This window comes from Brassica rapa, chromosome A10 (genome assembly GCF_000309985.2).
Source record: "Brassica rapa cultivar Chiifu-401-42 chromosome A10, CAAS_Brap_v3.01, whole genome shotgun sequence".
Taxonomy (NCBI): Eukaryota; Viridiplantae; Streptophyta; class Magnoliopsida; order Brassicales; family Brassicaceae; genus Brassica; species Brassica rapa.
In genome coordinates this window covers 10,548,871-10,563,987 of record NC_024804.2, presented here as the reverse complement: position 1 = coordinate 10,563,987, position 15,117 = coordinate 10,548,871, and the positions used below count along the sequence as shown (strand labels likewise).

The following is a 15,117-nucleotide window of genomic DNA, read 5'->3' as shown; positions in this document are numbered from 1 at the left end:
GACTTCAAAAGGAAGGATGCTGAGCTTGGGGTTAGTAGCGGTTATAGGCGCCTTCGCCTTGTTACTATTCACGATTTGTTTCGCAAGTTATGTATGTTACATAAACTATAAGGATATTGCGGATAATTCATAATCGTGATTGTAAGTTATTCAAAGTTGTTTAATATAATAATATTTCTCTTAAGCAGTTTAGTGTTGTTGGCTTATATGTATGGTAGTTTATATCAATTTTTCTCGTCAATAGTTATCTATTGGGAAGAACAATAGAAAACCATTAAAGTGTTGCACTTAGTTTTTTTTCTTAAACGGCGAGTGATCTTGGTTTTAAAGTCGTCATCATCTTTTGAATACGCAAAAGAGAACCGCTTAACTCGTAATATGAATCTTCAAAAAGGAGAACTAAACCTATCTATGAAATTAGTCCCAAAAAAAAAAAAAAAACTATCAAAGATATTGTGTGTGACTTCATTACATCTGCTGAAAACCGAAAGAAAATCAAAATTAATTTTGGGTAAAGCAAACCAAACCGACTCAGATACAAAAGTAAAAAAAAAAAAATCTAAAATCAATTTTACAAACCAAACCGATTCAAACAGAAAAAGCATTCAACGGGGTATGTCTAATAACAAACGCAACTCTTTTGTGTAGTACAGTAGTAGTAGTCTCTGTGGAACTCGTTTGACGAGCTTGACCAAACGATCCCAGCTCATATCCACCGTCAAAACAAATCACTGCTTCTCCAAAAACCATCCAACCAAAAGAAAAATGTAAAAGAAAAGGTCTCTCGTCTTTGATCTTTTCTTTAATCCTGCAAAGCTGGACCTCCTCTTAAGAAGAATCAATCTTTTGAGAGGGGGGAGGGTCCCAGTTTTCTTTATTCTTCAATCTTGTTTCCTTGTTGGTTCGGTGTAGAGAGTGTATAAGTAAGGAGACACAAAACGTAGTGAGTCGTGACTCTCACGACAACACAAGTCCAAGCCCACAACAGCATAATGACAAGAACGTTACTGCGAGACAGAGACAGAGACAGAGGAGTACGGAAAAGGAGTCGCTCCTGCTGCATAATAAATTTGGTCTTCTTGGTGACTCACCAGAGACAGTTGTAGCCAGTGGATAAGATCTAGATGCTTCTGCAAAGTCTATAAATCAACGTTGTATCCGAAATAATATTGAAAGTTTAAATCTCTCTGTTTTGCTTTCTTTATCATGGTATCAGAGCCTCAATAACCTTAACAGTTGTCTTGATGGCTACTACATACCCGTTCCCAGACAAGGTCCATATTACCAGTATTGTTACCCTCAAGCTAAACGACTCCAACTACCTTCTATGGAAAACTCAGTTCGAGTCATTGCTTGCCAGTCAAAAACTCTTCGGTTTCGTCAACGGTGCTGTCACGGCGCCACCACGTACTCATGCCGTCGCAACTGAAACAGGCACCAATGAAGTCGCAAACCCCGAGTTCGAAACATGGTTCTGCACCGATCAACTTGTAAGAGCGTGGCTGTTTGGTACTCTCTCTCAGAGGAAGTGTTGGGTCACGTTCACAGTCTCGAGACCTCGCGTCAGATCTGGATCTCGCTAGCTGAAAACTTCAACAAGAGCAGCATCACCAGAGAGTTCTCCCTCCGCAGAAGCCTTCAGCTCATCAACAAAAAAGACAAGTCTTTTGCCACCTACTACCGTGAGTTCAAGTCAATATGCGACTCCCTAAACTCCATTGGTAAGCCAGTAGATGAGTCTATGAAAATCTTTGGCTTTCTTAATGGGCTTGGGAGGGAATATGATCCCATCACCACTGTCATCCAGAGCTCTCTAAGCAAGATTCCAGCTCCGACGTTCAACGATGTTATAACATCTCTGATGTCCAAAACTTCGACAGCAAGCTTCAGACCTATGAAGACGCTGAGAGATCTGACTCCACTCCACCTCAGTATGTGCCAAATAATCGAGGAGGAAGGGGCAGATTCAACAACTATCAAGGTCGTGGAGGCTACACGAGTCAGACGTCAAACCGCACATCAGGAGAGAGGCCAGTGTGTCAGATATGTGGAAGAGTGGGTTCTATAAACTCAGAAACGTCGTATCTTTGACCGCACGCTAATAAAGGAGTTTGTGTCTGGCAGTCGTTTTAATTAATAGTCCAGCGTTTTGTTATTGCAGGCGAAGAAATACCATTGAGTAGTGTTTTTGTTTTGTTATTTTTTACATATTTGATAGCTCGCAAAATCTGGTGGCAAAAGCTACTGGTCAGTGATTTACAATTCCTTGGGTGACAAGCAGTCTTTAAAACGATACCGTGGAGCCCTAGTTTACACATGACAACTTTTCGTTGTAAAGTGTTCATACAAATCCATGTTGTAATATTAATTTTGATGCCATGTGTGCCTTTTTCTGGTAATATACCAATACAAAAGGAAATGGACAAAAATTATCTTCCTCCTGAATCCTAAACTCATTGTTGTAGTCGGATCATGTAAATAAAGATGAAATATTTCTTTTTGTACTAAGCCAATCGTACATCCTAGGAAGTCACTGAAAGAATATGGTCTGGTTCTTAGGAGAACAAAAGTTCAGGTTAACGAGTAAACATTTTCGTTCCTTCAAACTGCTTTGCCTATAAATATCCAGCCCACAACCAATCTTTTATCTTATTTCCCCAGCTCAAAAACGTTTTCATGATAACCAAACAGAGGCAGCATTAACGCACAGCTTGGTGTTTTAGATTGGTCAGAGGCTCGTCTGACACGTAGTCTTTCTTTGGGATATACTAGTCTTGAGCAACAGATAGTCAGATAAAATAAAGGTGAACGAGATCGAAACTAATAAATCCAGCCAGATCAGAGAAGAAGAACACACATTACACGAATGAAGAAGATAACTAACGCAATTTTACACTGAAGAAACGTTTTCATTCAGAAGAAACAAAAGACACGGAAAAGTTCATTACATAACAAACACCTAAACTCCTCCTTTATTGCAACTCCTTCCACATCAGAAAGGATCAAGTGAAATTTTTCTTGCATTAAAAAAAAAAAAAACATTTTTCCTTAAACATCTACGGTTTCAGCTGAATCAGCAGCAGCTAAGACCAGCTCAGGGCTTAGGTTTCCAACGTAGGATCCATCCAAAACATTAGGCTGTCCCAAAGCTTTCAGAGCAAGATGTGCCGCCTTCTGTCCCGATATCATCATAGCTCCGAATGTTGGTCCCTGCCATCACAACTCATTCACTCAGGACATGATCTTAAAAAAAAAAACTGTGGATATATTGATCAAGGAAAATAAAATTAAAAAAACTCACCATTCTTGGTGCGCCATCGATCTCTGCGACTTCCATACCGGTCACGATCATACCGGGAACAACCTCCCTAGTCAATCTCACAATCGCGTCTTCAGCTGTGTTCATGTCAAGAGCCTTCATTCCAGGAACATGATCGATCAACCCAATGCTCTTCAACCTCTTCACACCGGTGGCTCCAAAAGGACCATCGTGACCACACGAGCTGACGACAATCTTGGCCTCCATGACGTTAGGGTCCATGCAAGACTGTGTGTCGTGGTTCATCGACACAAGAGCCCAGTTTGTCACCACACCACCGACTCTGTTTCCTTTCACAATCAGATCCTCGGCTGCGACCGCGTTGAAGAGCTTCACGTTAGGACGAGCCAAGAGCTTGCTCATGATGGTGGATGTGAAGAGAGCGGCGTGCTTGATCACGACGTAGTTGTCTTGCTCATCGTAGGGTACACCGATCTCGTCAAGGAACAGGTGAGCTGGTTTGCGCACAATCTGTCAAACACGAATATACAACAGTCTCAGCCTACTAATACGTACTGATCATGCATGATTTCCATGAACACAGACTGACTCATGGTTGGATCTTAGATTTATGAAGTAAGAAATATTTTTAGATTGTTGCTCAAAAATATTATAAAAAAAAAAGAAAAATTGTTGCTTAAAAAAGAAAAACATTTTAAAATTTATCTTTAAATTTTTTTTTTTTGACAATTTGGAAGCATGTGATTTATGTGTAATAAGTATTTTTTTTAGGAGCCAAAACAAATGTTTCATCCTGCTGTGTCTAGAACAGGTTTTACAAAGTTTTAGATCCAAAAAATAATTTATCTAAGTTGGTTAAACATAGTCCTGATTTGACATTAACATCCTCTAAGCTGCGAATTAATAGTCACTGTAATTCAGTATTAGGGCTAGTTCATACATACAAATCAATCTAAATACTCAAGTAAAATATAACTAGGTCTTAACAGAGAGAGACAGAGAGAGAGATGTTATATAAACGTGTTATACCATGGCGGAGAAAAGCTGACCACCGAGCCACGCGCCACCACCGGGACTAACAGATTGTTCGATGATCGCAACCTGAACGTTAGGGTTCTTACTGATCTCGTAAGCGCATGATAATCCAGCGGAACCAGCACCAACGACGACGACGTCAGTCTCGGCGTAAGTGATCATATCCGTCATGTACCTCCTCGTCATCTCGCGAGACACGATCGATTCCTTGATAGGAGCGAACGTGAAGGCATTAAGATCGTAACCAGCGGTACTGGCGCGAACGGAGACGGCAGAAACCGAACGTGGTTTGAGACCAACGGAGACAGGAGCCGCGGAGATGGATGAGCCATGGAAAGAGGAGTCGAAAAGCCTCTGTGGCTTGGTGGAAGAGATGGAGAGAGTAGAAGTCATGGCCGCCATTTGAGAGAGAGAGAACGATTAGGTTTTTGAGAGATGATGAAGATGGTGAAGTGAAACTGTGGTGGTTATTTAAATTAGAAGAAGAAAATATCTGGAGAGTGATGGCCACGTCAGAGATAAGGAATGAAGGGCCGATGAGGTTTTGTAATCAAATTCAGTTTATGGTAATAAAAATATCTCTAAGGTTTTGTCTGGACGTATCTGTAACCATTTGCAGTGAATGTGTGGTGACACGACCACAAGAAAGTGAAATATCTTTGTACTATAGAGATGGACTTGGACAGTTCATTGTTTTGGTGTCCAAATAGAAAAAAAAAACAATTATTTATTTATTATACTGATATATTTTTCTTGTATTTATGAATTATGAGAGGCATGTTCTTTTCTTTTTTTGTCATAATCTTTTCCGTTCATGTGGACCAAAATAAAATCTGCAATTTAGCAGCTAAAATCTGGAATTTATAACTTCAGGTTGTTACTTATATAAAATTTTAAAATTCCGGAGTTAATAAATTATAAAAAAATAATAAGAGCTGATATCACGAATAAGCCGTATGTCCTGAAAGTCAAATGCATTATTTGCTCCCTCCATGGCATAGGCTTATATAAAACACAGTAAAATGGAGATAATACACTGTATTTTAGCAAAGGCAAACCCATAATGTTTTGCAAGTCTCACATAATCTAAGCATTCCGGGATGATCTTGATCTTCCTGTAGGAACATGAATCAAAACCAAAATGCAAGTTGTGTTGAGTTTCTGAAGCTAATTAGGAATTTAGGACGTTTGGCATATATTTAAGGTATGATCTTATTGTTGAGTCTTATCAGGATTTTTAATCTCGAAAGAGAAGATTCTGAAGAACCCTCAAGTTGTGTAAAATCACTCATACGTTTAAGTGAGAAATTACAATGGTTAACCAACCTGGTACAAGACATGTTTCAGAAAGAAAAAGTGTTTCAGAAAAAACCAACCTGGTACAAGACAAAAGTTGAATCGGTTGGTTATCCAGTGACCCAGAGGGAAGGGGTTGGGTTCTGGTTCGCTGTATTTTGAACACATTGATTTATTATTTTAAATAATTATTTCCATTGAATCTCAAATAAATCTTGAAAATATACTTTTGTAAGTTAATATGGAAGAACCAGCGTTAAAAAAGAAGTTAATATGGAGGAAAAGTAAGTATTACTTAATGGATTGAGTGGCTATCAAGTAACTGATATATATTTATAGAAATACTCGTTAATTAAAGCATACTTTACTTTTTTTTTTTTTTTTAAAGCATACTTTACTTAACATGTTGTTCCGGTCTGTTCGTATTGTAGCCAGGTTCTACAACTCCTCGAACACCACGATTCCTCGATTCCTCTATTATCCTTTGATATCTCGTCGCTATTCTTCTGTGTGCCTTGACTCGCCAAGTGATTCAGCACAAGAAAACGAGAGTCGTTCGGCTATTGACTCGGTGGTGAAGATCTTCTCCTTCTATAGGTTGCCAAATGTTGTCTAACCTTGGCAGACAACTGAGGAAGAATACTCAGGCTCTGGTATTCTTATTCATCTCTCTCGTGTGATATTATATCTTCAAATTCAGTTATGTTCTTTTTGTTATCTCCAAAATACTATATGGTATTGTTCTAACTTACTTTGGAACATTAATCTAGGATTTGCAATCTCTGGAAGGAGGATTCTTACAAGTGCTCATGTTGCGAATCACTCATACGTACAAGTGAGAAAGCATGGTTCACCCACCAAGCATAAGGCAAAAGTTGAAGCGTTTGGGTATGAATGTGACTTGGCCATTTTAGTTGTTGATAGTGAAATATTTTTGGAAGGATATGAAGCCTTTGGAGCTTGGAGACATACCCTTTAAACAAGAAACTGTCTTCGCTTTAGGTTATCCTGTTGGTACGTCTGGTTTGAACAATGCATATTAAATTTATGCCAAGAAAACAAAATATTTGAACGTGAAATTGAGAAAGGAATAACAATCATGCATTTGAAGATAAGTAATTTTGGGAATTAATATGTGATGGAACGAAGAATCAAAGGAATGATTAATATTTTATGATATGCGTTCAAATGCAGGTGGTGACACCATTTCGGTTACAAAAGGTGTTGTATCAAGAATTGAATCACGAAAATATTCTAACAGCTCCATTGAACTACTAGTGATACAAACAGGGTCGGACGCAAGAAGGCGTTGGGTGTGGTCTGTGCCCCACGCAAAATGTTGTTTTTCCTTTAATAGTTAACATAAAATTTATATAGACACCCTTCATCTAAGCATTTTTTATCCCATACTAAATGAGTGGCTGGCTCCACCCCTGGATACAAAGCGATGCGGTTATTACTAAAAAAAATATTTTTGATTGGAATCCTTAATTAATAACAATTATTTTTTTATTCCTAAGAATTCCATCTTCGGGAACACCATTGGACACACAGTTTTGATTGGAATCTTTAACTATTCAAAAAAAAAATATTACTAAAATATTCCTAAGGATTCTAAGGTGGAGTACACTATTGCATATGCTCTTAAGACCATCTTTATCGGTGAGTCCTTAGTGAGTTTTTAAGTATAATAAAGTATTTAATTAAAATCAAAACAAAAACAAAATTAGATAATCGATCCTTAATAGAGGGTTTTGGCAACCGATAGTAAAGAGAGTTCTTAATACACGTGTAAGCAAACTGTGCATTATGAATTTTTTTTCTTTTTTTCTTCTCTCCGGTCCTCTAGCGTTCTCCGTTGTCCAGACGATCGATCCTTCGAATTCTAAGTACTTGATGTCCGATTTCAGAAAATTCCTTAAGAGATTCGTACTCGTTGCGCAACGCCGCCGTGAGGCCCGTGACTACGAGGAGGAATCAGCGGCGGAGGCCACAAATACTGATTTTGGCGAGGGGGAGATCGCGAGCGTTCACAGCGCGGGGCTTACGAACATGCTACACAATGTTGGGACTTTAGAGAGTTTTACTTGTCTGAATGGAGACCATTTTAACTAGTGTGTGGGAGTTTGAACAGTTGGGGATCTGATTTTCAGTGTTTTTATTGATCTGCTGCAGAGATCATACGTTCACAAGAAGAGGAACAGAAGAATGAGGGAGAAGCAAGAGTTATTGCGTGGTGTGAATGCTTTCGCAGCAAACATGTTTACGGTATTACCTCATCTGTGTGTTCTGTTTTTTTTATCTTGCCTCATCTGTTGTTTGTTTCTGTATGCAGTTGTTGCCCCTCCTCTTTCATTATTTGTAGAAAAATTGGGTTGCTTTACGGATTGAGCTTCTTGCAAAAAGGTACATGCAAATTTAGTGTTTCTTGCTTTGCTTCTCCCATAAGCTGAAACTTTGTCCTATAGGCCACTGCTGGTTCTTCTTATGCTCAATTGCTCATAGTATTAGCTTCTTCAGTTACTAGAATGTTCTTTGTGAAGAAATTAGAAGGTAATATTTGTTAGTTGTTCCTCTTTATGAATAAGATTGCTAGAAGCTTTTGAGTCTCTGTTAGTGGATTCCATTAAAGCTGAGCATGTTGTAACATTGTTGTGTGTGTATTTAGCTGTTGATTGAGTGGAAACATGAGCTTGATTCTGTGGAGAACACTGAGAGGAGAACTGCTAAAGGAAAGAAGATTGTAGCCACTTTTAAGCAATGTGCTAGGTATCTTACTCCTCTCTTCAACTTATGCAGGAAGAAGGTATAAAGCACAACCCCTTTTCCTTTTATTGCAAATTCTTGGCTTTGCTTTCTGTTGGGGTGTGAAACATATTAGTAATAAGAACGTTTGTGTACTTGTTGTTTGAACTTATGTATAAGATAGCAAATTGTTATGTAGTTAAATTTTTTTTTTTTTAAGAAACTCAAATCAAGAAACTACCATTGTAGGTTAAAAATTAGGTGATTCTTAACTAAAATCCTTAGCTAACATTTATTAGTTAAATAATCATTAAAATGTACTTAATAAACTTTATGGGTTTCTAGGGATAATCATGCTCACAGGGGAGATAATGGTGGTCCGGTGGTCATGGGGAAAAAGGTCGTTGGTATGTCAATTAAAAGTCGTTCATTTTCTGAAAACAAGTGAGTTGACACTAGTATGAATGTGTAGAACTTTGAGATTGAGAATCTATTAGTACCTAAAATCGTCACAACAATTTTGAATATATATAATATTTTTCTTGAGATTGAAAACAAAATGTTTAACTAATTAATGATTCTTTTGTGGCTTTTTCTGCATGCAGCTATATAATTACAACTCCAATAATTAACCATTTCTTAAGTGGTGTTGAAGAAACCGGTCAATACATTGGTTTATGTTCTCTGAATATAACATATCAATCTATGGAGGATGCTCAAATACGTAAATACTTCAAAATGAGTCCTGAAATGACAGGAGTACTTATAAACGAAGTGTATCCGCTGTCTGGCGCTCATGGGATTCTGAAGAAAGAAGATGCCATTCTTGCCATTGATGGTGTTTCTATAGGAAATAATGGGACAGGTAATACTCCTAAAAAAGTATATATGGGTAGTACTATACTCCCAATGATGAGTGTTTGTTGAAATGGATTTATATTTGTTGCATGCATGCAATTCCTTTTCGCGAAGAAGAACCCGTGGATTTCAATTATTTGTTTCCTCTAAAGAAACCAGGCGAAACAGTCTTAGTTAAAGTCTTAAGAAAGGGAAGACAACATGAGTTCAATATCAATTTAGAACTTGTAAGTCATATATCTACGTAAACCATTTTGGCTCCTTGAGATCTAATGATTAAATCATTGGCTTACATTTGTTTACGGTTATCTATGATACGGAGGAGAAACTGCTGGTTCCGGACCAATATCTTCTAAGTTATTACATACTTTCAGGTTTTGTCTTTGTGCCTCTTTCCAAACCATTCATTGATGATTCGGCTGATATGTGTGAATGTCCAACAAACGAAAAGGCTAGAATGTCTGGTGAACAGATTGTTATCATATCAAAGGTTTGTGTTTTTCGCTACCCAATTCTTTTTAAACGTGAAACCGGGCATGGTCCCTCTTTGTATTGAAAGCCTGTACAAGAGGTTGATATGTATCTTTTGGTGTAGTTCTTAATGAATGACACAACCAAAGGATACAACCATTTAAAATTATTGCGGGTAAGTTATTTATTTATTCTTCTCAAGGGAAAGTAGTCTGCAGCACCATGACTATATAGTTTTACTAAATCCTACAGGTGATGAAAGTGAACGGAGTCGAAGTGTTGAATCTCAGACACCTAAGACAGCTTGTGGAGGAGTGTTGTGCTGAACAGTTGAGTTTTGACTTAGAAAATGGAAACGTTATTGCCGAGAACTGCAAATCTGCAAAAGAAGAGACTCCGTTAATGTTGGAACATCATGGAATACGGTCGGCCCTGTCGAAGGACCTTATGAAAGAAGCCAGTGAACTAGCTTCCTCTGCAGTAGCTTGAAAAATTAGGAACATGTTTTTTTAAATAAAATTTCAAATTTATTAGATCAATAAAAATAACATTTACAAAAGAATAGATCTATAGAATGATCCTTTATGTGAAATAGAAACGAATGATGTCGAATGAAAGCTTCAAATCGAGTACTGAAAGTCCGAAAACATCTCATAAGCAATCCTGCGCATTTGTGTTCTGATGGATATTTCAGTGACACAATTCTGTTCCTCATCGTCTTATCCACTACTCGTGCAAGCTGATCAGTCTTTGTCCACTTTGTATGATGACGATGAGCACTAGCTCTCTCCATATGTGATAGATGGTGGTTTGGAAAACCATTTTAGCTCAAACAGAGCCAAGGTAGTTAAGCCGTGAGCTTTGCAACAATGTCATTGTTGTTTTCCAATCCGGGTTTGTTCCGAGTCCCAACGGCTTCCTTACCAACTTTTTCCAGACTGTATAAGACTGGGAACACACAAAAAAAGATGGTTTCTTGTCTCATTTCTCTCTCCACATAATTCACACCCCTGGATCATTCCCCAATTTTGCATTTTATCTCCTGTAGCCAACCTGTTCTTGACTGCTAACCTGACAAGTTCATGAACATGTAGAATTTCACGCTCTGTTTAGTGAGCCGAGTTAAAGTCACAGACACACTTTCCACAGCTGCACTCCTTAGAACTTTCCACAGCTGCACTACTTAGAATTCGTACACTCACGAATTCCATCCCATATTTCTGTTCATTCGCCGAAGTAATCATCAACAGACGCCCCATTCTGTTTGCAAGTAGCTAGAGAGTTACAAAGTTGCTGAAGCTGTGCACAAGTCTTCACAAAGAATCTCTTTTTGATTATATCCTGCAGCTCCTTTGCTACCTCTCAAGTGGATATAGAAGACCTTAGTTTTGGTTATGTGGTCTATTTGATCCATCCTACCAACATGTGATTATTTCAAGGGTTGAGGAGTCTACAGCTGGTTTCGGGATACTACTGTCAATAAAGTCAAATTTCTTACGTGAGCTCAAGGGCATACACAAGTTAATTGCCCACTCGTTATAGTTCTCACCGTTAAGTAACAGTGATGAAATCACTGCACACGGGTTGTCACCGGATGGGAGGTTGTTGGTGAGATAGTACGTCTTTTGGGTTCCCCTGCGGTGTATGCCATCTTTCTCAATGATTTCAATTTGAGAAGAAGAGAAAAAATAGTAACTCGAGATTCTTCAGACAAGCGGCTCTGAATGAAAACAAAGGCAACTCTAGATCGATTAACTAAAAGGAATTATACCATAACAAGTTTATGAATTGATGAATGTTAACTTGTGTATTAAGATGGCCTTAGCCGAGTATTTATATAACCATCATGATATCTCCTAAACCTAATAAGAATAATGTAAACATCTAGAATATGAAATATAGATATACACAAATCTATGTAATATCTATCGTAATATAACCGTGATAAAAGAGAAGTCGGGAACTCTTTGTGGAAACCATAATACATAATTCCAACCAGCTCTAGTTCGTTTTGGTCTGATTTTCTCCCACGTTTTGTCAGCTGAGAAACTGGTATGGTAATCATTTTCCCCATGTTTCCAGAGAACAACATCATTACCCATCGTGAGAGAAGGGGCCAATTCTTAAAGAATATGGCATGAAGTGAGTGAAAACTTTGGCTTCGTTGTCCCCTAAGACTCCAGCCCGCCTGATTAACAACATAACAAAATAACAAAATTTAGTTTGGTGAGACACTCTAAGGTATGTAGTTCCAATGGCACCCGTAGCTTCAATCAGTTTCCCCATGTTCAACCAATCATCAAACCAAAAGTGCGTAGATATACCACTTTTGACCTCAATCCTTAGAAACTTGTAGCCCAAATATTGAATCTTAAGTAGTTTTTCTCATATCCAAAAATCTTTATCGGTATCTATGATGTCCCAAAACGAGTTATACCTCAAGTAGTAGTGTATCCAACAGACCCATAACGAGGAAGGCTGTGTGTATAAGCGCTATATAATAGTCAACAAAAACACCTAGGTTGAATCTCTAAACCTTCTCACTCCTAGACCTCCCTCCTCTTTAGGATAACACGTCTTCCCAACCAACTTTCGCTTTATGAGTTTGAGTAGGTGAACTTGACCAAAGAAAACCGAAGCACATACTTTCAGTAGTATCAAGGCATCTGTAGGTAAGATGAACACAAAACACCAAAATTAACAATGCAAGAAATTATGGATTTTATCAGCTGCAGTCTTCCTGCAAAGGACAAAATTCTTATTTGACCAGCACAACATTCTACTTCTGATTTTATCAATCAATGGTTCATAATCATGAGATGTGAGTAGGGATGTTAACATGGGTAATTATCCATGGGTTTACCCAAACCCACTAATAATGGATTGGGTTTTTACCCGTTTAAGATTTATTGGGTCGATTATGGGTATTAATTTTGAAACCCATATTTATATTGGGTAAATATAAAAGGGTAATGGTGTACCCATGGGTTTTCAGTTATATTATTATATTTTCACCATTTTAATTAAATTATATAAAATTTGCAAAAAACGTTTTTTCCGCCAAAACCGTAAAAATAAATTATCTCACAGAAACCAAAATATGAGTTTTCCCGCTGAAACCGAAAAATCGAGTTTTCCTGTCAAAACCGCAAAACCGAGTTTTTCCGCCAAAATCATAAAACCAAGTTTTTCTGTCAAAACCGCAAAACCGAGTGTTCTCGGAAAACCGCAAAACCGAATTTTCCCGCCAAAACCTCAAAACCGAGTTTTCCGCCAAAACCTTAAAATCGAGTTTTCCGACTGAAAACCGCAAAACCGAGTTTTCCGACTGAAAACCGCAAAATCGAGTTTTCCCGCCAAAACCGCAAACCCGAATTTTCCCGCCAAAACCTCAAAACCGAGTTTTCCGCCAAAACCTTAAAATCGAGTTTTCCGACTGAAAACCGCAAAACCGAGTTTTCCCGCCAAAACCGTAAAACTGAGTTTTCTTGCCAAAACCGCAAAAACAAGTTTTTCCGCCAAAACCGCAAAACCCAAATTTTCCGCCAAAACCGCAAAACCCAAATTTCCTGCCAAAACCGCAAAACGAGTTTTCCTGCCGAAACCAAAAAACCAAGTTTTTCCGCCGAAACCGAAAAACGAGTTTTCCCGCCGAAATCGCAAAAACGAGTTTTTCCGCCAAAAACGCAAAGCAAGTTTTTCCGCCAAAATCGCAAAATCGAGTTTTCCCGCCAAAATCACAAAATGAGTTTTCCCGCCAAAACCGGAAAATCGAATTTTCCTGCCGAAACCGCAAAACCGATTTTCTCGTCAAAATCGAAAACGGGTTTTCCCGCCAAAATCGTAAACGAGTTTTTGCGCCAAAACAAGTTTTTTTATAAAATTGTGAAATCTTGTTTATATATTAAAACTGACATTAATGATATTAATATTTTATATGATATTTTTAGAATAAATAAGATAATATTTTGGGTACCCATGGGTAAACCTATACCCTATTGGGTTATTTTTTGGGTTTGAATTTCAACTTTGATGTTTCTGGGTTTTTACAGGTTGGGTATAAACTGGGTTGGGTTATTTGTGGGTTGGGCTGGGCTGGGTTATTTTACCCTAAGTTAACATCCCTAGATGTGAGAGATTTTGTTGTCAAAAGAATCCCAAGATATCTTATCGGTATATTTCCAACACCTTTCCAAAGAAGTAGCCTTGATAAGGAGAGGAGTCACATTTGGCCCAAACGAAAAGATGGAAGATTTCGTAGCATTGATGTGTAATCTCGACATCCCAGTGAAACACTTCATTACCTCCATTACACCCTTAAGAGATCCAACAGTTCCATTAGTGAAAAACAAATTGTCATCAGTGAAGCTTAGGTGAGCAAGCTTGAAGCTTTTACATTGTGGGTGATAATCGAACTCCCTTGCTTCTGATTACTGGTTTAATATCTTAGAAAAAATATTATTGAGAACAACGTACAAATATGGCGTGAGTGAGTATTCCTGCTCGCACGGGTAAAAAAAAAAGCCTAGCGAACAAAGTCAACTACACAAAGAGTTTGTTTTGGTCATAATTAGAAAGTTTCTGAGCTGGTTATTGATTGGTTGAGCGGAACCAGTCAAATCTAGATTAAACCGAGTTGCCCCAAATTAGGCTATTTAAAAGTTTTAACCAATAAACTAATCAAAACAAACAGACAACCAAAAGTAAACTAATCAGATTCTTCATATAAGACTAGCGCACCTCACGGAAAAAAAAAAGAGTAGAGCACACGTCGTACGATTTTTGGTGGGATCTGATTGGGTTATCAATTAGGTTATGAAGGAAGATAGTTCAAAATCGAAAATCCTCTATATATTAAAGGAAACATTTGAAAAATTGTAACCTCAATTTTGTAATAATTAAAAAAGACCTCATGCTTAGGGTGTCATAGATAGTTAATTCCATTCTTTTGAAAAATAAGTAGATCCATATTCGATTTTTATATGTTGTTAGATACATTCGTTGGTCTATATGATATGATGATATGATATTTACGATAAAAACATTTATGATTGTTCCACTAGATATAATTACTATTTTATTTTTTTCCTTAAATAAAACCTACAGAATTACCATAAATGACTAATATATATATGATAATTAATGATTCTAATAATAAATATTTGATAACAATTTATATTTCATCCATCATTTTTTGTTTATTTTTTATTATTAAAATAAATTAAACAATCAAATTAGCTATAAAATTAAACTTTAGATTTTTTCGTATATGTTATATTTTGAATTTAAAAAACGAGAATAAATGACTAAAACTATTAAAATTATTATGTTAAAAATTAATGATCAATGGTTTAACATTTTTATTATAAAAAGATACACATGATTTTAAAACCATATGAGTAAAAAGTATCATTCAATAATAAAACAAAAAA

General features: G+C 37.3%; 1 protein-coding gene and 1 pseudogene across 1 annotated transcript; one reads left to right on the top strand and one right to left on the bottom strand.

Moving 5' to 3' along the window:
* Nucleotides 1–2,799: 2,799 nt before the first annotated feature.
* Nucleotides 2,800–4,775, bottom strand: LOC103844930 (thiamine thiazole synthase, chloroplastic). Its single transcript, XM_009121758.3, has 3 exons — nt 4,310–4,775; nt 3,302–3,790; nt 2,800–3,210 (listed from the first exon to the last, which is right to left on the bottom strand). The coding sequence occupies exons 1-3, from the start codon at nt 4,715–4,717 to the stop codon at nt 3,049–3,051; spliced, it is 1,059 nt and encodes a 352-aa protein (XP_009120006.1). The 5' UTR covers nt 4,718–4,775; the 3' UTR covers nt 2,800–3,048.
* A 238-nt stretch (nt 4,776–5,013) lies between these two features.
* Nucleotides 5,014–10,334, top strand: LOC103846108 (annotated as a pseudogene).
* Nucleotides 10,335–15,117: the final 4,783 nt, after the last annotated feature.

Bases quoted from the DNA above. Each gene is read 5' to 3' on its own strand.
- LOC103844930 (XM_009121758.3), bottom strand. From the start codon at position 4,717: ATGGCGGCCATGACTTCTACTCTCTCCATCTCTTCCACCAAGCCACAG. The intron at 3,791-4,309 runs GTATAACACGTT...CGTGTTTGACAG, and splicing joins GTCAGCTTTTCTCCGCCATG to ATTGTGCGCAAACCAGCTCA. The intron at 3,211-3,301 runs GTGAGTTTTTTT...TTGTGATGGCAG, and splicing joins TCGATGGCGCACCAAGAATG to GGACCAACATTCGGAGCTAT.